Consider the following 21,070-nt stretch of genomic DNA (forward strand, 5'->3'; position numbering starts at 1 on the left):
CTTGAACAGCTAGGAGTGAAAAGCGTGTTTTTAGCTGTGATTTAAAGATTCCTAGCTCAGTGACGGATTGTAGCTCTGGTGGTAAAGCGTTCCACAACTTCCATCTTTTGCACCTAGTCCTGGGAATATGCAGTGTTATAATTTCTGATGAGCACAGAGTCCTGACGTTGTGGCGAACAGTTAAAAGCTCAGACAAATATCCTGGAGGAAGGTGATTTATGACTTTAAAAGCAACCAGAAGGACTTTAAAGTCTATCCTAAAGCGAACTGGAAGCCAGTGGAGAGAGGATAGAATGGGGATAATATGGGAGCATCTGGGATCGTTTGAGAGAAATTGAGCAGCTGCTTTTTGGACCAGATGAAGCTTATGGGGAATGGACTGGCTGATTTTTGAATACAGAGTATTATAACAGTCCAGCCCTGAACTAATGAATGCATGCATTGTCTTTTCCAGATCAGCCCGAAATAAATAAACAAATAAATTGTCTCTGAAATGTTGGATATCAACCTCTAGACCAAATTCTGACTAATATCAAGCAGTCTTGTCTTCTTAATGCTTAAATCTGAGCCCAGTGTGTTTGCTTTTGGTTTCTTCCCTCTTGAGATCTGATGAAGGGACTCAGTGACGTTTGAATCTGGGAATTTTCCTGACCACAGGTCCAAAATTCCCTTATTCTGACCTTCAAGGTTATTTTGCTACCATGACACTGCTCCATCATGTTGGAAAGATCCACAGATAATCAACTTTCCTGGTTTGTAGGAAAGTTCAAATTAACATACCATAGCTTTGGCCTTTAACATTAAAGGCAGAATAAGTGATAGTCTATGATTTAATTTCAGCACACCTTGATATCTACAGAAGTGTTTTAACTTCAGCTTCACCGTCTACAAATCAGTCAGAACTTCACTGCAGGGCTGAGATCGAGCGCACATCACACTCATCTCATCACCATTGTACTGGTTAAGGTTAATTTTCTCCCACTTATCTGAGGTCTGGCTATGAGGGAACAGGTCCAAAAGGAAAACCCAGACATTCCATCTCCCCAGCAACATCCTCCAGCTCATTTTGGGGGATCTCCAAGGCGTTCCCTGGCCAGATGGGAAATATAGTCCCACCAGGGAGTTCTGGGTCTTCCCCCAACTGGACAGGTTTCAGGGGGGGGGGAGCCCCACATTGGATTATAGAATAAAATTGAAATAATATTGTCCCTCAGTGGGGAATGTGGGAAATTCAGATGTCCAAGCTGCAAAGTGAAAGGCAATTTAAAACGTCCAGATACACAAAAAGGTAAAATGTCGAAAAACAAAAGATAGAAAAAAGAGAATGTACAGTAAGAGCAAACAAACAAGGAAAATATGTTACAGTTATAAAAAAAAAAACATAACTCTGATTTAAAGAAATGTGGAACTGGATAAGTTGATTTTAAAAATGCTCAAAATGTGCATGAATATTTGTGCAAGAAAAACCACTAATCATTTATAAAAAGATGGAAGTTTGATTTTGTTGAGAGCAGTGATGATTATAAAGTCTAACAGCCGCTTGGATGAGGGACCGATGGCAACGATGATGTCCAGATGTTGGACAGGGAGAACAGATGGTTGGAAAGAGGCTGAAAGAAGCCGTCTTGGTCCAAAAGAGCAAAGCCATCGGTGGACAGAGGAGGAGGATGGAGCGGTGAGAACACGTAAACAAAAATGATTTTGGCCGCAATAAAAAATTTTTTTTTTGGTTTGATTTTCGGGATCATTCAATTAAATTTATTTCTATAGCTTCAATTCACATTACATCATCTCAAGGTTCTTTCCAAAGTCAGATTCCATCAGATCCTCCAGGTTGGTGAGAAAGTTTCCTCTCTAAGGAAACCCAGCAGGTTGCATCAAGTCTCTCCAAGCAGCATTCACTCCTCCTGAAAGAGCGTAGAGCCACAGTGGACAGTCGTCTGCATTGTTGATGGCTTTGCAGCAATCCCTCATACTGAGCATGCATGAAGCGACAGTGGAGAGGAAAACTCCCCTTTAACCTCCAGCAGACTGGTGTCAAATCTCACTCAGGCGAGTGTCTGTCGTTCTCTTTTTAGTAAGGTGAACATATTTTATATCCCCAACAGACGGTCAAGATGGGGCCGAATAGAGTGAGCATCAGACCGCATGAGGGGAAATAAATTTGATAGTCATTGACGTAAAAATTGAATAAAAATCTGATATTTTCATAAAATAGTTCTCACTGACAAAGGAAATAAAGAAGTGGCCCAAAAACAGAGCCTTGCGGTTCCCCTCCTACCATTTCAGCACAGGATGAGGTAGAGTCACCAATCCTCACACAAAAATGTCTACTGGACAGTTCATCCACTGGAGAGCTGATTTCAAGCTATTATTGCTCCAGCCGTGAATTCAGGAGATCATGGTCTACTGTGTTAAAGGCAGTATGAGGTTTCTACTGTCAGTTACATGAAAGATGTAATTAAAAACACTTAGCAGAACTGATTTTGTAGTGTTCAATGCTTTAAAACCAGACTGAATTGGAGACAATCCGAAAACCCGCTGAATTAGTCCAGGTTTACTCAGCAAAGGATGAGCAACTGCTTCATGGCATTAATTAAAAAGAATAAATAATTTTAAGAAAATTCTGTTGGTAAACATGTCTGAAAACGTGAAGCTAAACGGCTTTTTTATTAAATCTTTACTGTTTAGACCCAGTGGTTTATCGGTCTTCTACAATGTATGCACTTCCGGTTTTAGTCCACCGACCTTTATTTTGAAGCGTCCTACCGGAAGTGTCGTCTGAGGCGTAAACAAAGGATGTAAACAAGGTGGCTAGCAGCTTTAACCTGCTGTTATAACCCGGGTAGCTGCTGTTATGGAGCCATGTGAGGTAAGACGTGAAGGGATTTTACGTTTTTGAATAAAACTTATTTTTTAAACCGTTTTATACTTGCTAACAGCTGCTAACTGTTAGCTTCTGGTGGCGCACAGGTCCTCTGTCCATGAATATGAACATTTAATGACAGCAGAGAGGGAGCCAACATCTGGAGAAGGAGAATATCTTATCATCATAATGAAGATTGACGCTTTATATTGTCTTTAAACGTGATACACATCCAGATATAGCTTCATATTTTCCAGATAAGTGAGGAATCCACTGATATCTCCACAAGTGATGATAATCAGAGCTGTGCGACTGTTTGGCAGATAATTAGTGATTAATCACAATCTGTAGATAAGATCCCAAAGGGTTTTTATCTCTTTTAAACATGGGAGCAGATCTCATGATCCTGCTGCAGTGAGATTTAATTTACCTTCCAGCAATACCTTCTTTCAACCCAGATTTAAAGGCACATTACACGCCTTAAAGTCCTTTTACCTTTCTGGTTAATCCTAAAACATCTCACCTACAGCAGTATTAACTCCTGTTAATTGACAGTTCTTCACACATCCTGCTTCATCTGTGGAGCCTGACCCGGTTCTGCAGATCCAGATTAACGTGTTTAGACACACATTCATGTTTCAGAGAGGAAACTCGGATCAAGCCTCCGCTGATTGAAATGGAAACCAGGTCTTCGCAGAAGTGTTCGCACTCCTTAAACTTTTCTACGTTTTGTCGTGAGGTTACTTCCTCAAACATCGACGCATTTTGCTGCTATTTTAAAATCGGCTTTGTCGTGAGTCCCACCCTGAACATCCTCATAATTACAGCAGCATCCAGACTGGGAACTGGAGGCTAAAGCTGGCAGCAGAATAACTGGGTTTTCAACACTTTACTGGCTTGGTTCCTACTTATTTATACACTTTTCTTTGGAGAACTAAAAGGCGTTACGCCTCACGATCAAATAACGTTTAGTATTTCTCAGCGACAAATGTTCAAACTGAAACGAGAAAGAAAGCTTTCAGTTTTTCTGCTCTGAATGCGTTCCAATCTGGACTGAAACCATCAGAACTGGTTTCACTGAAAGCCTCCTGCTCCGTCTTCAATACCAACAATAGAAATCCTTCAGGCAGACGTTGGCTTTGAAATGTTGAATTAATGTTTTAAATGTTGAATTGTGACTGTAACCATAACCCCAGTGCTTCATTGGTCAAATTGCTCACACTTTATGTAAATTAATGGTTCTTTTTGTTCCTCACTGCAAAAAGGGAACTAAAAGTAAGTGAAATGTTCTTCAAATGAGTGTGTTTGTCTTTAAAGATCTGCTATAGAATAAATCTTTTGCTCTTAGAATAGACACAACTCATCTCCATCATCTTATTTCAAGTGCGGTTTATCTAATTATCTGATTAGCAGAGGCAGCATCATGCTGTGGGAAAGCTGGCCAGAGCTGATGGGCAGATAGATGGAGCTAAATCTAGGACCATCCTGCAGGAGACCTGAGACTGGGGTGGAGGTTCTCCTACCAGCAGGAGAACCTGCAGGAGAGCTAGCCTGAACACGCAGCCTGAGATATTATGGGATGGTTTGGATCAGAGCAGAATCATGGGGTAGAACGGCCTAGTCAAAGTCCAGACATAAAGCCAACTGAGAATATGAGTTAAGACTTTATTCCCATCCGTCGATCCTTAGAATCTGTTCCAGGTTAAAGACTAACATGGATGTCATATATTCTCAGGGAACTTTTACTCTTTAAAACTGAGTCAAACTGAAAGGTTATGGAATAAAGCTGAACTAAAATTACGGTTTAATTTAGACTTTTCTCTGCATTAACCACGAGCAGCAAAAATGTCCTAAAGATAAAGATGTTTGTGAACAAGGACTATTTAAAACAAGAAATGTTTTCATTCATTAGAATATTATTAATCAAGAGAACAGCTTTTAATTGAGTTGGACATCAATCCTTGTTGAACATAAAGTGCAACCAACAAACCAGTTTATGTATTAAACATTCTGACCAGAACTTAATACTATGTTGAGATTCCTGAAAGTTTCTGATAAAAAGTATGATTATATAAACTCTAAAACAAATAATTAGATTATCTCTCTGCTGCAGCTCTCTTCTCTTCCACGTGGAGCAAACCCACTTTAAACATTTTATTGACACCATTAATTGTTACATAGCCAAACATTTTGTAATTGCGTTCATTAAAACTGCGATTATGTTGCAAATGCGATTAGTTGTCCAGCTGCTGATCTCTGGTTCTTCTTCTGCAGATGCTGTAAAGCTGAGCTTCCTCCTCAGCCTGCAGGATGAACTGAAGGGTTTCTAACCTCCGCTCCGTGACGATGGCGTCGTCGCAGCTGAAGCAGAGTTGATTTCCCAACCAGCAGGAGGGCGGCTTGTTCACCTGTTTTAATCTGCACCCATTCATCCGCCGTCAGCGTCCTCCTCCTCGCCGGCTAACAGGTGTGGACGATCAGCGGGGATTCTCCTCCAATCACGGTGGCTCTGCGTCGCCATGGCAGCAGCCTCTCAAGCTGCTCCCCCTCTCGTTGCAGGTGGAGACTTGAAATGATGGTGTTGGCGCTGTGAGCGGCAGAGGGAGACGACGACGGCCAGCGGCAGATGGAGAATGGAGACCTGGGTCATATGGTGCGTGTGAGGACCTATAGCCTCCCAGTAAAGCAAATTCAATTCAATAACATTTTATTCATATAGCATCAATTCACAAAGTCAGACTCCATCAGATCCTCCAGGTTGGTGAGAAAGTTTCCTCTCTAAGGAAACCCAGCAGGTTGCATCAAGTCTCTCCAAGCAGCATTCACTCCTCCTGAAAGAGCGTAGAGCCACAGTGGACAGTCGTCTGCATTGTTGATGGCTTTGCAGCAATCCCTCATACTGAGCATGCATGAAGCGACAGTGGAGAGGAAAACTCCCCTTTAACAGGGAGGAGAACCTCCAGCAGAACCAGAACCAGGCTCAGTGTCAACGCTCATCTGCCTCCACCCACTGGGGCTTAGAGAAGACAGAGCAGAGACACAGAAAGCTCAGAAGCTCACATTGACCCAGGAGTACTTTCTATGTTAGAGAAGACAGAGCAGAGACACAGAAAGCTCAGAAGCTCACATTGACCCAGGAGTACTTTCTATGTTAGAGAAGACAGAGCAGAGACACAGAAAGCACAGAAGCTCACATTGACCCAGGACTACTTTCTATGTTAGAGAAGACAGAACAGAGACACAGAAAGCACAGAAGCTCACATTGACCCAGGAGTACTTTCTATGTTAGATGGTGATAGAGGATGATCTGCCTCCCCTGATGATGTCACAGCTAACAGAACGCCAGACCAGGTGTACCTTCTATGAAGAGAAAATGACAGAGAACAAAAAGTTCAAAGATGAAATAACAACAAACAATGCAGATTGGAGAATGATGCAGTTCCGAATGAAAGTCCGGGGCGCTGACCCGATTAAATAAGAGGAGTCTGTTGAAGTACTTTATTCTGTTTAGTTCTGCACAGAACAATTAAAAACCCAACAAAGGAAGAAGTTCGGCTTGGCTCTGCACAGACCTGCGTTCACAGTGATTCAGACGGACACAGAACGTCTGCAGCTGTATTTATAGCTCCTGATCAGCAGGTCCAGGTGTGTCCTGCTGGGAGGATATTAGCTGCCCAGCAGGAATAAAAGCAGAAGTGCATTTCTGTTGTTCCTCTTTGGGATCTTAAATACCTTTTAAAATGTAATAAATTAATCTGAGTTTTGTCGACATGTTTTTTTTAATTCATCTGAGAGGAAAATTTATTCTTTTGAGTGAAAAATAATCAGGTTTTAGATTTTAACATATAACGTCTCTACCTAGTGACAGACCTTGTTGCCTGTAGTTGATTTTAAGATATATCCGAGAAACATTTCCCACATTTCATACTTTGGCTTTTACCATTTCATCCTAACCCTCTTCTCTCTGGTACCTGGAATCAAACCATAATTTCATACCCATACATCCAAACTGTGGCGTATGAGTTCAATTTCTGTGGTTAAGTATTTTCATGAACTATGAAGAGGAATGGTTATAAAATGCTCACGTCTCGTGTAATTTTATTTAATTGTATGTAAATATGTAAAAACTTTGAATTACACCTTTCTGGTAAATTTTCTGCTTCTGCTAACTTGAACTCCCGTTTTATAGCCATGTGTTTTCATTTCTACCCAACGTTTCGTTCCGGTAAAACAGCCGATGTAGCCATAAGCCGTTTCATCCCATGATTACAATTATTATTAATATTTCTAAACACGTTTGTGCTATAGTCACACATTTTAAGAAGAAAGAAGAAAAATGCATTATTCCTATTCTAAATTTAAAAATCATCTTTCTTTTAATGAAATATTAGACTGAATGTTCCAAAAAAAGTTAAAAAATAAAACAACTGTGTACCTCTTCCGAAGTTTGAAGACGTTTCGCTTCCCATCCAGAAAGCTTTCTCAATTCAAAATGTCTGAAGTAATGAGGAGTTCCAAGCTTTATATTACTGCCCAAAAGGGCCTTGTTCTGGCTTAGATATCATGCAAATTAAACCAAAACTGAGTCGTTATTGGCCTGGTTTACAGGAGCGACGTTTTTGATCACCTGCATGGAGGTGAGAATTAAGGTGATAATTGGAAGGAATTAATCCTATAGCTGCATTATATGTTTTTGACAGTTGGAACCTAAGGCCTCCTCCTCTGTTTGGTTGGTTTTCTCTCTTTACGGCTTCCTTAACACCCCTTTCAAACCATCTGTCTTCTTTGTCCAAAATGTGAAGATTGTGGTCCTCAAAGAGTGTCCTTTGTCCTTAAGGTGAAAGTGGACAGCAGAGTCTTGACCTGAGGAGGTAGCTCTCCTGTGTTGAGCCATGTGTCTGTGGAGAGGTTCTCTAATATAAAGATCAGAACATTTCTTTGTCTGTTCCTGCCATGTCCAGATGGGGGAGCCGGTGAGTCTGAACGTGGGCGGCTGCGTTTACAGCACGTCTCTGTCCACGCTGAAGCAATACCCGGACTCCATGCTGGGCGCCATGTTCAGAGGAGACCTCCCAACAGTGAAAGACTCCAGAGGAAACTACTTCATCGACCGCGACGGCCCGCTGTTCCGGTGAGAGTCCAGCGGTTTTAGACGTTAAGCCCCAACGTGTTTAGCTCTGAAGTTCTGTCTGAACGCCTGTGAAAAGGTGTATCTGTTAAATCAGTGATCTTATTTTGCTTGTTTAGAAATCCACAAAAGCTGTGACAGCTAATTACTGCGTTAAATACAAAAGAAGAAAATTGGACCGTTCTTCTGTGTTTAAATGTATTATCCCTGTTTAGGTAAACTCAGCCTTTGCCTAGTGGGTCAACCAGTTTAACTGTGACAGTCAAAGCTGGTTGTTCACATGCAAACGAGGACCATCTGGCCACCAACCAATCATTGGAGCTTTGACGGCCGCTGATTGTTCCCAGAGGACTGAGTCACGCTCACAATAACATCATTGTAAGGGGGGGGGGGGGGGGGTAACTGGACCCAGAGGCCTCCACCCCTGTTTAACAACGGCCAGATTCACCTCACAAAAATGGCTCCTTCACATTCTCTCTCAAACCAGCGTTCCTCTCTATCCTGGATGAGAACATCTTCATCCTGACCTGCAGATGAGGTTAAACCTCTGAATCTGGGCCTGATGATGTTGCTCTTCTGTGCTGCACCGTCCTGTTGACCCGTGGTTGCAGTACAACTGGTCCCGGTCCTCCTGGCACTAAGCACCATATGCAACGTTGCTCTGTGGGGGAGCGAATCCTTTGGGACGTCATATTTAGACAATAAATGCTTCAGTTTCTTTGAAACTCCTGCAACATAAAGGACGACTTGTCACCTAAAGGCTGGCTGGAGTCCTGTTGGGGTTTCTAGTCTGAGCCCAGTTGGGATAACCACATTGCTCTAAAGCCTTTCTTGTGTGTGATTGCTCCTGAGGTTGTAGGGACCTTATCTGCTCTGTGATCCAGAGTCCTGACGACTCCTATCTTCTGCTCCAATGCATGATGGGAGTCAAACCGCACCAACCGGTCTGTGTGGGTGGGTTTGCGGCACACGTGAGTTTATAGCTGTCCTCCACGCCTGAGACGTCGCAGTCCAGGAAAGCCGACCTGCCCTTCCTTACGTCCTCTCGTGAACTTTATATATTTATCCACAGAGTTGATGTGATCAGTGAAATCGAGGATCTTTATTGTCACCATCTGTTACTACAGTGACTTTTTTTGGACATAGACACCAGCTCAGGATGCCTACAGATAACATAGAACAGACTTATGGTGACATAGTGTTTTTTGTGAAATCAGTTGATTGCATTGACCAACAACGCTTCCTGAGAAGCTTAAAGCGTGCAAATAGTCTTTTAGGGTCTGGTAGGATTTGTATCCGAGTCCAAAAGGTCTGATATCAGTCCCTTTATTTAACGAGTGAATAATGTGCAGCCAGACGTCCCATGAGAGATGAGGGCAAATATCCATTCCCAGGATTGCGTCTGTAACATGTAACAGATCAGTTCTCAGCAGGGGGCGATAGCCCTCACAGCTTTTGGAAAGAAGCTGTTTTTGATTTAATGTTTCTGAAGAGTTTCTCTGATGGAAGTTGGTTAAACTGCGCATTGCCCAGCTGGGCAGGATCAGTAGAGATGCGTTTGGCCCTTTTCTGGACTCAGGCAGCATAAACTGTGTCCAGATCTTGTAGACGGTATCCCATAATCCCCTGCTCTGTCCTCACCACCCAGGCTAGGTACTTCCTCTCCTGGACTATGGAGTTTCCATCCCACACAGTTATGCTGAGACATAAATACTCTCTATCGTAGCTCTGTAGAAGTTCCTTACCAGCTTAGTGGGAAGTCCAGACCGTTTCAGTTTCCTGAGGAAGAAGAGCTGTTGTTGGGCCTTCTTCACCAGGTGGGAGGTGTTCATAGTCCAGGAGAGGTCAGAGGTGATGTGAATGTCCAGGAACCTGATGCTGTCCACACTTCCACCCCCCCCCCCCCACCCCCCTGCAGAGAGGAGGTGTTCAGTCCTGGACCTCCTGTAGTCCATCATCACCTCTTTGGTCTGACTGGTGTTCAGGATCAGGTTGTTCCTGGAGCTCCACTGTGTCACACTGCTGACCTCCTCCCTGTAGTGGGACTCATCATTGGTGGAGACCCACTACACCACTACAGTGGTGTCGTCCACAAACTTCTCCACTGTGTCTGTGGGGTGGACAGCAGGACAGTCCTGGGTGAAAAGAAGAGAGCTGGGCTGAGGACACAGCCCTGTGGTGCTCCTGAGGATCAGTGGAGCAGATGTTCCCCATCCTCACCACCTGGGTCTGTTGGTGAGGTTCTGGTTAGGAAACACTCTGATTGCCTTTGTGGGTAGGACAGAAGTGGATATAGGAAAGCACAGATGATGTGTAGCTTTCTAAGTCAGCACCTTCTTTAAACACCTACCAATTGTTGGACTTCCTGAGATAAAATTTTAACCCAGGTGTCATCAACATACCTAAACCAACGGCTCAGTGGTGTCCCTGGAAGGGACGCTAAAGTTCTCTTTTCTACCTCCTCCATGTACAGGTTTGCAACAATAAGTGAACCTGGGGATCCCAGAGCACACCCATGTTTTATACTCCCATATGTGATTGATATAGGTTGACTGCAGGCAGTTTCCAGGGGCTGAAACCAGCCTTCATTGAACAGGGATGGAGGCCTCTAGGTCCAAATGGTCCAATTGTCCCCCTCTTACAATGCTGAGCAGGACTCAGCCCCTTGGAACAATGAGTGGCCATCAGAGCACTGAGGTTCAGTTGGTAGCCTAATGGTCCTTATTTGCATGTAAACAACCAGATTTGATTGTCACAGTTGAACTGGTTGATCCACTATGCAAAGTTACTGTTTGTACGGCTGAGTTTACCTTTAACTCTTGGAGAGGAGACAAAACATTTCAACAAAGCAGAACCCAGCCGGAGGAACTGTTCATGTTTTTCTATCTGAGTTAATGAGATGCATCAGGATGCTGTGTTAAACACTCTGTTTATTCAGTAAAATAATTGTATGTTTGAGATTTGAATCAAAACGGTTCCAGTCAAGAAATACTTTTGTTTAGTTTACATTTTTGTCTCTTGCCTAAAGAATGTGTCAGAGAGACCAAATCTTTTTTCATTGCCTGGCCAAGTCATCCTAGCCCTGCTACGATTGGTCGATCAGGCCCTCATGACGGCTCCTACCCTCTGCCAGCTCCCAAAGCTGCTGTGTTCAGACTAGAGATGCACTGATCCAGTTCTTTCTGATCCAATCCAGTACGATACCTGGGCTAAGCCTATCGGCCAATACCCAATACTGATCCGGTACTACTAATAAACCGTGTACCCAGTGTCTGAAATTAACTTCATGATTCACCGGTAGACATAAAAATCAACCAGCCAAGCATATTTTTTTAACAGCCAAAGTAAGTCTGACTGATTCCTGTTAAATATCTCCACATAATGCCGCTACGTAATTAGCCTGAGCTAAACGCTAGCTGTTAGCAAACAGACACGAGGTAGTTGCTGTTGTTATCTCACATCACATGTGCGAGTGTTTGTGTACGTGCGTGTTGGTTGTCATACGAGCTGAACGCAAAGGAGCATAAAGAAGCCTCCACTCAATGACAACTAAAAAGCACAACTTATTTAGTGCAAATATTTACGCGCCGTGTGGCAGCTAGCCCTCTGAAATTTACTCGCCGAACGGAAAATTTACTCGCATTTGGCGTCTGGCGAGTGTTAATTCCAGACCCTGCATGTACCTCGCCATGTGAGTGAAGTTATCGGGCTGGAAATAAACATTGTTTAAAGACGTTCTGCATGTTCTTTAGCATGGTGCTTTAGGAGGTGCTTATTTAAGTTTGTGGTGTTGAATTTACCAACCTTATCACCTCGCAACTTACGCATCGCAGACGCTGCATGTTGCAGTCGGACTTGTTGGCGTATCAAGTCTGAAATGTTTCCAGATAGCAGACTTGGCTCGGTCTGGTACTTTCTCCGTGTTGCTCTGTGTTTGCTAGCTACATGGTAAAACAGGTAAGTGCTAAATAAAAACACATGGAGAGCATGAAAAATAAATAAAGTAAAACATATAAAATAAACAAAGACAATAAGTAAATGGACAAGAGTTCAATTAAAAGCTCTCCTAAAAGGTGGGTTTTAAGGCCACGTTTAAAAGCACCCACAGTCTGTGGGACCTCAGGTGGTCCGGGAGAGCGTTCCACAGCCTGGGAGCATCGGAGCAGAAAGACTGATCTCCCGTTGTACGGAGCTTCGTCCTTGGTGGTTTCAGCAGATATGTTGTGGTAGATTGGAGGGTGCATGGTGAGGTCTGTGGGGTGAGAAGTTCCATGAGGTATGGCGGGGCATCACTATGGATGCACTGGTGGGTAAGGAGGGAGACCTTGTACTCGATCCTGAGTGGGACAGGAAGCCAGTGAAGAGATTTAAGGATGGGGGTGATGTGGTCATGTTTGCACACCCTCACCAGGATCTGAGCAGCGCTGTTTTGTATATATTGCAGCTTCTGAAGGCTTTTCTCAGGGATCTTGATGAGGAGCGCATTGCAGTAGTCCCGCCTGGAGGAGACAAAAGCGTGGACAAGCTTTTCTGTATCTGCAGGAGTGAGTGTGGGACGAAGTTTGGCGATGTCTCTGAGGTGGAAGAAGGAGGTCTTGCAGAGGTGTTTGATGTGAGACTCAAAGGTCAGATGAGAGTCCATTTTAACACCCAGGTTAGTGGCAGATGTTGAGAGTGGAAGAGTTTGTCCAGAGAAGGTGACGCCGGTTGATGTCAGATGACCAAATCTGGTGTGGAGTGCCGACTAAGATGGCTTCAGTCTTGGAGCTGTTTAGCTGAAGAAAGTTTTGCTTCATCCACGCCTTTACCTCCTCCAGGCAGGAATCGGGATGCTGGGAGGAAAATCCTGAGGTTGTTGATGTGGAGAGCGGGATGGAAGCAAGAGATTGAGCTTGGTGGAGAGCAGCCGGGCAGGGAAAGGCCGGATCAAGGAGGCCTCGGAGGACCAGAGAAGAACCAGACGAAGATAATAATAATGAAGGTTTAAGATTTCAGACACAGGATTCTTTTCTTTCACAAAGAAAAACTCGGAGGGCTTTGATTAGCGGCTAAGTGGAACCACCTGGCGAAGAATGATCATCCAGCAGCTCCTTATAAACCGTTTTCTCACAGGTGCGCTGCCTGCAGTCGCTTGGGGGCTCTCCCCCCAGCAGTGGTCCTCCCTGGAGGAAGACTCACTCAGCCACACAAACTCCTGCACACCCCAGGATCACGGCCGCCGTGGTGCAGGTGTGTCCGTCTCGGGTTGGAGACGCCGCTGCTCAGTGACTGCATTGTCTGCGCCGCGGCGTCCCGTCTGTCTCTAATGTGTTAAAATGGGGCTCAGCACAGCAGCTGGAGGTTCTGGTTCTGTTCAGCATCTACGTTCCACGGCTAGTTTTATTCTACCGCCGGTGGTTGAATAAATGTAGCAATGGCGAGGTGGAGAGGGGACTGTGGAGCTTCAAAGGGGTCCGATAATGTTCTCAGCGAGCCTTACTCTGTCCATGACAGGAAATTAGATCCAAATACGAATTCATGTAAGGTAGCAGGTAGAAATATCCAATTAACCCCGACAAAAGACTTTTCTGGATCCAATGAGATGACTAAGGAGTCTGTGTGTGTTACTAATATCGCGTGTGTCCGTCTTTTTGCTACTTTTGATAAATCCATACCAGCAGCTATCCTGTCAACCCTGGTAGTCGACGTCTTGCAGATGAGGTCAAGATCTGCTTTCATAGGTGACGGCAGGGTGGGATCTTCGTCACGCTTCAGGAGAAGATCTATGTCTGGAGAGAGCGTCGAGGTTTCCTGAACTTCTGTGACCATCTGTTGGGTTATGGAGGCCTGCCACGGCCAGAAGCCAGAACTCTGCAGGGAAACCGTACGGGCCTGGAGTTCCACCGCTGGGCCTGGTTCTGATGCCGTTATTGAGTTCTGATGTTGTCAAAGGCAGCTCCAGAAGCACGTTCTGTTGCTCTAATAGAGGAGGGTCAGCTTTATTTTAAAGAAGTAGTAGAAAATCACTAAACAAAGGTGGAAATGAGAGGATTGTGACTCGCTGACGTTGACACCAGCGCTCGTCCTGTCTGGACCCAGCTGTGGGACAGAACCGTCAGCTCAGCAGTCTCCGCTGTTCTTTCTGCTGTTTCAGCTACATCCTCAACTTCCTGCGCACGTCTGAGCTCACGCTGCCGTGCGACTTCAAGGAGACGGAGCTGCTCCGGAAGGAGGCCGACTTCTACCAGATCGAGCCCCTGATCCAGTGCCTGGGAGACCCCAAACCCCTGCTGCCATACCCCACGGACACCTACGAGGAGGTGGTGGAGCTCTCCAGCACCAGGAAGCTCTCCAAGTACTCCAACCCCGTCGCAGTCATCATCACACAGCTCACCATCACCACTAAGGTCCCTTAACTTGCTCTCTGGTATCTATTTTATTTGAGTTTGTCTTTATTCACCGAGCTCTGCAGGACGCCTGGACCCAGATGTTCTGCAACGTGAGGATCTGAAAACCTTAGTGATTAATTTTAAGGCAGAACGATGAGGGCTCAAATACTTTCTTTTAAACACATTTTCCTCTGGAGCTTCCTCGGGTCAAAGCAAAAGGTTTTTGTATGTCGGTCACATCAGTCACAGACCCAACCGTCATGTGGGTTAACGATGACCAAGCCTGACGCAGCTTCAATCATGTCTGCATCTGTTTAATCTACTAACATGGGCTCATTATAGGCGCGGACGATATAGAAAATATAGCATATTGATAAAATATAAATTATAGGCAATGTTAACGCTACAGGTCTTGATAATTAATTCCGATTTTTTGCCGAAATCAGATTTTTTTTCAGGTAGCTGTTCATACTGCATATGAATGTCCTAGTAGACATACATTAAATGCCATCGTCATCAGACGTTATGAAAAATATCCGATACGTATCTGAATTAGCTCCACATATGGAAGTGGCAGAGATTGGATTCTCTCTTTTTCTTTGGGTGAAAATATCGGAAACGGGGCGTTAACACTGCCATCAAAAAGACGGATTTGGGTCGCGTTTGCCTGCAGTGTGACCGTGGCCAGATTGATTGATATCGATAATTATCACATTTAAAACATATATTTTAAGTGCAGCCCTGGCCATTTTAATCTGTTGCTTAATGGCCTATTTTTAGATAAAGAACAAACACTGAATTCAAACTCAACCTTTTATTCAACCAACGTTTTACCAAGTTTTTAAAAAGTAAAAAGAACATGTGCTCTCTGAACTCTTTAAAGGGGGCGGAGCTTGGTTCCTGGGTCTGCGTTGTGATTGGTTGGGAGGATGTAATGATGTAATAGTAACCTCATGGTTAGAATGTAAAAGAAGGAAAACTGTTACTCTATTGAACTTTCATTGACCCTTTTTTCTAGGATCGTTCATAAACAGTTCTCCAGGCTTTCTGGAGGTTTTTCAGTACTTTTCGTTGGACTTTTGCTGTTTTTTCCACTCATTATCAGTCCAGAACCTGCACATTTTCAGAAGAAAGCTTTTTTTCTGCCAGATGGGTGTCGAGCTTAGCACGCAGACAAACCAGCATTTTAATGATATTCTGCACCTTAGGAGGAGAGATAAGCAGCCTTTGTGTTGGTTCTTCAGGTCCATGCCGTGCTGGAGTCCATCTCCAGCAGTTTCACCAGGTGGAACAAACACATGATGGACACCAGAGACTATCAGGTGTCCTTCACGTTCGGACCGTGCGACTACCAGCAGGAGGTCAGCCTGCGTGTCCACCTCCTCGAATTCATCTCCAAAGCAGTAAGTCCGTTTTACCCGACTTCATGAGAGAGAAAAGCTTTTGATAAACCTCTGATGGGCAGCTTGCTGTGTTTCAGGGTTTCACAATCAGAAACACGCGGGTTCTGCACATGAGCGAACGAGCCAATGAGAACACGGTGGAGCATCACTGGACGTTCTGCCGCCGGGTCCATAAAGCCGCCGACTGACGTACGGGACGAACCTCTGAGGCTCGCTGTGTCTGCAGACACAAACGGATTTTGTTGTGTTTAATTAAACATTGTTGATGTTACAGAACCGTTGGTTGGGTCTGAAGCTGAGCCTCTGATTCTGAACACCAGGGACTTCAGGGACAAATGCATCCGTTCATATTCGTATCGTTGGTTCTGTTTGGTTCTGCATCATGCCGGGGTGGAAATTTAAAGTCTTACTGAACATCTTAGTGGTTACAGCGCCTCGTAATTGTTACTTCTAGAAGCAAACTATCAAATTAGGTTTGCTCATTGAAAAAGCTCATAGTTATCTGGCACCAATTCATACATTTGTTCTGACACAAACTGGTTCTGGTGCCGATGGCTGCGGGTCACTTTGCTATTTAAAACGTATTAACTAGCCAGTTTATATGCTTGTACTTAACCATTGCTCATTGGTTAATTTATATATTTTTATTAATTATTGAGATAATAACCATAAAAGGACGTGACTTCAGAGTTTTATTTATACATTGTCATTTATTCTACCTGTATCACTTCATTATTGATCTTTCTTCGTAATAAAATGTGTCCTCGCTCTGCGTCTAACCGGCTCCTCAGGGAGCAGTGAGCTCCCACTGGGCAGCGCCGAGGGTTCTGGGGCTGAGGGCCTTGCTCAGGGGCCCAGAGGGTCAGTCTGTGGGATTGGAACCAAGGAACTTGAAGCCCCTCTAGGATGTAAGTGCCATGCTCTCTAAGCCCAAGGCCAGCAGTGAAACCAGGCCATTTGACTTTTATAGAATACGATGACCCTGATAGAACCAAAATAACTCTAAAGTGAACTCTGGGTGTTATTTATTGGAGTCAAACTACAACGTTTCCTTTCAGAAGATGCGGCGAGATTCTAGAAAAATCCCTTTAAATCAGTTGTTGAAACAAGTATAAAACCTTCACTAAATTTTCAGCCAATCAGCAGTCTGGTGATCGGATTCTCACTCAAATGAACTTCTTTAAACTCAACAGTTTGGTGCTTTTCTCCAGCAGCGTTACACCAGGAATTTCATTTTCAGCTGCAGCAGATGTGCGTTGATCAGATTCATGGCTTTCCACTCCTGGTATCAGGATTTCTCCACTGAAACATTGTCTGTTTTGTCATAAAATGTGTTAGACATGAAGGCACCGTAGAGAAGGTAGTTATAGCTGCAAGTGTTAGTATTTCATGTTTAGAGTTAGCTGCAGCACTATTAAAAAACCATGTGAACCCTACAGATGTCGTCTGGTTTTACCTTTTTCTGATACTGTTTCAGGTCAACAAACAAATGTTAAAATCAGACAAAGATAACCTGAGGAACAAAACATGTTAAAATTCTGATTTTATCTATCTATCTATCTATCTATCTATCTATCTATCTATCTATCTATCTATCTATCTATCTATCTATCTATCTATCTATCTATCTATTATTCTCATAATTACCAAATAATAATGATTAACCAAAAATCACCATAGATGAAACGGTATTATCAGACAGTTAATGAGGAAAAGTTACGAGCATGGCCCTTCAGACACTAATCACCATACACAAAGTAAGCACAAACAACTGTTGTTTATATATGTATGAATTTAACTAAAAAGGTTAAACTTTTCAGTTAACATGAATGAGCTAATTAATGACCCACTTACACTAAACTACTACATTTATGCACACGGATAACGGGGTTTGCCATAAAAAAAAGATTTTTAAATTATATTTTTATATTATTCATGAGGGATAGCTACAGAAAGGATCGTGTGAACTTATCTAAACACATCAACTACCTATTTAAACTATTGTGATATCATCCTGAAAAGCCAACAAATAACCCAAAAATATCAATCTCAAATATCCATGGATGAGTTATTCTAGAACAGATGAGACATTGACAAGCAGCATTCACTCCTCCTGAAAGAGCGTAGAGCCACAGTGGACAGTCGTCTGCATTGTTGATGGCTTTGCAGCAATCCCTCATACTGAGCACGCATGAAGCGACAGTGGAGAGGAAAACTCCCCTTTAACAGGGAGGAGAACCTCCAGCAGAACCAGAACCAGGCTCAGTGTGAACGCTCATCTGCCTCCACCCACTGGGGCTTAGAGAAGACAGAGCAGAGACACAGAAAGCTCAGAAGCTCACATTGACCCAGGAGTACTTTTTGTGTTGGAGAAGTAATTCATTTTGTGGCTTTATCTAGGAGAGAAACAGTTAAGCAGATAAACTCTGAACCAGTTTTCTGGTCTAGAGGATGAAACACAGTTTTGGTAAAAGCTTAGTGAACAGCTACATCTAGGAGAGAAACAGGGCGTCAGGACAGGACATCTATAGAACAGCATGGACTTGTTTGCAGCGGTAGCTTAGCTAATGCCACCCTTCAGGACAGTGTCACAGCTAAACAGAATGCCAGAGCAGGTGGAGCTACTGTGAAAAAAAGTTAAAAGCTGAATTAACAGCAGATAAATTGGACAGACAATGCAGCAAACTTATAGCACTTTTACAGTAATATCAACCACTCAAAGCACTTTACACAAGCACCACATTCACATACTGAGCAGTAGGTAACACAGGGTCAAGTTCTTTGCCCAGTGGCACATCAACAAGTCACAAATGGAAGCTGAAATTGAACCCACAACTTTCTGATTGCAAGCCTATAGCAGCATACCCAGAGAGATAGCTCAGGATAACAAAAGCCACCCTGACCAGAAGCTTTATGAAAAAGAAAAGTTTAAGCCTGGTCTAGTAGCCTAGTAGACAGGGTGTCTGCCTCATGGACAAAGTCAACAATGGTTAAACCTATTATCCCTAACACTGGTCTTTACAGGTATTCTACATGCTTTGTGTGCAGCTGAGAGGAACCATCTCTCTGGAATTGGGTGTGTAAGGGTGTGGGGGTAGGTGTGAAACAAAGACAATAGCTTCCCAAGATGGCCATCATCACTCCGTGGTTGTTGTTTAAAACAAAAGAATGGTCCAGAGGATGGTCCACCATGTGGACAACGTGTTGCACAGGGAGTGGCAGGCATCTGAGTGTTTCACAGCGCATGGTGCCGAGAATAAACCGTCACAGGAAGTGCTGCATATTTTAAACACGATGCATAGTCCTGGTTCATGACCAGGTCAACCTGTGTGACTGATGTACCCAGGTAAACAAATGAGGACTGGTTGGCAAAGGCAGCCCTATTCCTATTTATGCCACTGTTCCTTAAATACCTGAAGACGTTAATGCTGGTTCTGAAAGAAAGGTGTAAGAAAACACGGTACATAACAGTTTGTTGCACACTGGTTGTATAGCTGCAGACCAGTCAGGGTACCTATGGTGACCCTGTGCACCACCAAAAGAACCAGGTATGGGCCCGTGATTACCAATAAAGTGGAAAAATGTGTCCTGTAAAAGGAGAGAGGCTGTGAATTCTTGCAGTGAGATGAATGATGGTTTAGAAAGAAACAGCAATCAGCTGCATTGTGCTAACCTGACAACAGCCAGATGCATGTCTCGCTCCGCCTAGTTCTACTCACATACATCTGGGACATCGCTCATTGAAAGTGATTTCCCCAACCAAATTTATGGTCTGGCCAATCAGGACGCAGGGCAGGTGTTTCCTGGATGTGACGTAGCGGAGAAGCAACCGTCACATCCAGATTCCAACAACAATGGCGGCTCGCATCGAGGAAGCAAGCGTTAGCATTCATGCTGCTATTTCTTCTGTGTTGTCCAATCTACCTGATATTGTTTCATTAAAAGAACATCAGAGAACGGCTCTGAAGGCTTTTGTTGGTGGAAACCATGTTTTCGCCCTTCTCCCGACCGGATTTGGCAAGCGGTTAGCCGCTAACGAGCGGTTAGCCGCAAACCGTTAGCGGTTAGCGCAAACCATATAAGGAGGCCTTTAGTCCTCAACGCGGTCCGCCCGGGATCGACTCCGACCCGCGGCGCTTTGCCGCTTGTCCCCCCCCCCTCCCCCCGTCAGCTCACTGTCAATAAAACGCGTGCCACTAGAGCCGCAAACACATAATTTTTTTTTTCCTGCGTCGCTCTCATCAGCGTCACGGGTTAGCTTCGGTGTGAGTGGTTGAAATAGCACGTCGATAAAGACGACAGACAAGTGGCTTATCCAATCATTTGCAAGAATTTTTGATAAGCCCCAGCCTTCAATAAAGGCAATTCCTATGGCGGTGTCCCAGATGTATGTGTGTGGAGCTAGGCGGAGCGAGACATGCATCTGGCTGTTGTCAGGTTAGCATTGTGCATCACAATGGGACATTGGTGCTTACTCTGATTTCACTCTAATTTTGATTAGAGTGAAATCAGATTAGATTTAGGCAGTGTTCATAAGAACATGAGTCTGGCAGTTAGCTGCTAGCAAGCAGTTAACTGCTAGCAAGCAGTTAGCTGCTAGCAAGCTCCCAGATCAATGGGTCGTAAAACAGGACTGTGTTTAAAGGGAGGTAAGCATATCCGTCCAGCTGCTAACTAGATTCCTGGAACAAGGGGTCATAAAATATCAGGCCATGCGCTCACTGACCGGGGAAGGAAGACAAAGGATTTGTAACCCCAAAGGCCTTAGATTCCTTATTAACTATTTCACACAGACACTGAAACAAACAATCTACATGCACAGTCAACAGCTCATTACTTCAAACACACAGCGAAGCTTTAAGACCGTCCAAGTTCTAAAATCTGTTATTCTGCCCAAGCTAGAAAGAAACGTAACATAAAACGAATGTACTTGTTGCTGTCTTCTGCCAGCTTCGGTGGGCGTGCTGCCTTGCGCTTTAATTCAGGTGCGCACTTTTAAGGGTCATTTTAAAGAACTTGTAACATCAGGGGCTTCATCTCAGACCTGTCAGTACCCACGTTCCCTTTATAGGAGTCCTTTACAGTATTTAGTTATGCATTTTCTCAACATGGTCGCTTAGTTGCGACGCCACGCTTCTGGTTCGTCTGCCGGGGTCGCATCCGCGACGCCCTGCCTCTGACTCTGTTTTCCTGGATCGCCTTCCGCGAAGTCCGCCTCCCACGCTGCTCAGCATTAAAGGACGGCGCTCCTCGTCATCGCTACCCAGCGTTAACTTTTGCCGCTGCCCAACATATTAAGACTTTG

The 21,070-nt window shown here is 44.1% G+C and overlaps 2 protein-coding genes across 2 annotated transcripts in view; one reads left to right on the plus strand and one right to left on the minus strand.

The window, feature by feature from the left end:
• The window catches only part of LOC118567219 (nuclear factor 7, brain-like), a gene marked incomplete in the record, with an annotated part of 854,268 nt that overhangs the window by 77,283 nt on the left and 755,915 nt on the right, over positions 1-21,070 (minus strand).
• kctd6a (potassium channel tetramerization domain containing 6a) lies at positions 2,754-17,203 on the plus strand. The gene is made up of 8 exons (XM_021311901.2): positions 2,754-2,872; positions 5,141-5,333; positions 5,426-5,519; positions 7,828-7,997; positions 14,128-14,380; positions 15,607-15,765; positions 15,843-15,954; positions 16,040-17,203. Exons 3-7 carry the CDS (start codon positions 5,493-5,495, stop codon positions 15,951-15,953), a joined length of 720 nt encoding a protein of 239 aa, XP_021167576.2. The 5' UTR covers positions 2,754-2,872; positions 5,141-5,333; positions 5,426-5,492; the 3' UTR covers position 15,954; positions 16,040-17,203.

Source organism: Fundulus heteroclitus, chromosome 20, assembly GCF_011125445.2.
Source record: "Fundulus heteroclitus isolate FHET01 chromosome 20, MU-UCD_Fhet_4.1, whole genome shotgun sequence".
Classification (NCBI taxonomy): domain Eukaryota; kingdom Metazoa; phylum Chordata; class Actinopteri; order Cyprinodontiformes; family Fundulidae; genus Fundulus; species Fundulus heteroclitus.

Bases quoted from the DNA above. Each gene is read 5' to 3' on its own strand.
- kctd6a (XM_021311901.2), top strand. From the start codon at position 5,493: ATGGAGAATGGAGACCTGGGTCATATG. The intron at 7,998-14,127 runs GTGAGAGTCCAG...CTGCTGTTTCAG, and splicing joins CGCGACGGCCCGCTGTTCCG to CTACATCCTCAACTTCCTGC. The intron at 15,766-15,842 runs GTAAGTCCGTTT...GCTGTGTTTCAG, and splicing joins TCGAATTCATCTCCAAAGCA to GGTTTCACAATCAGAAACAC.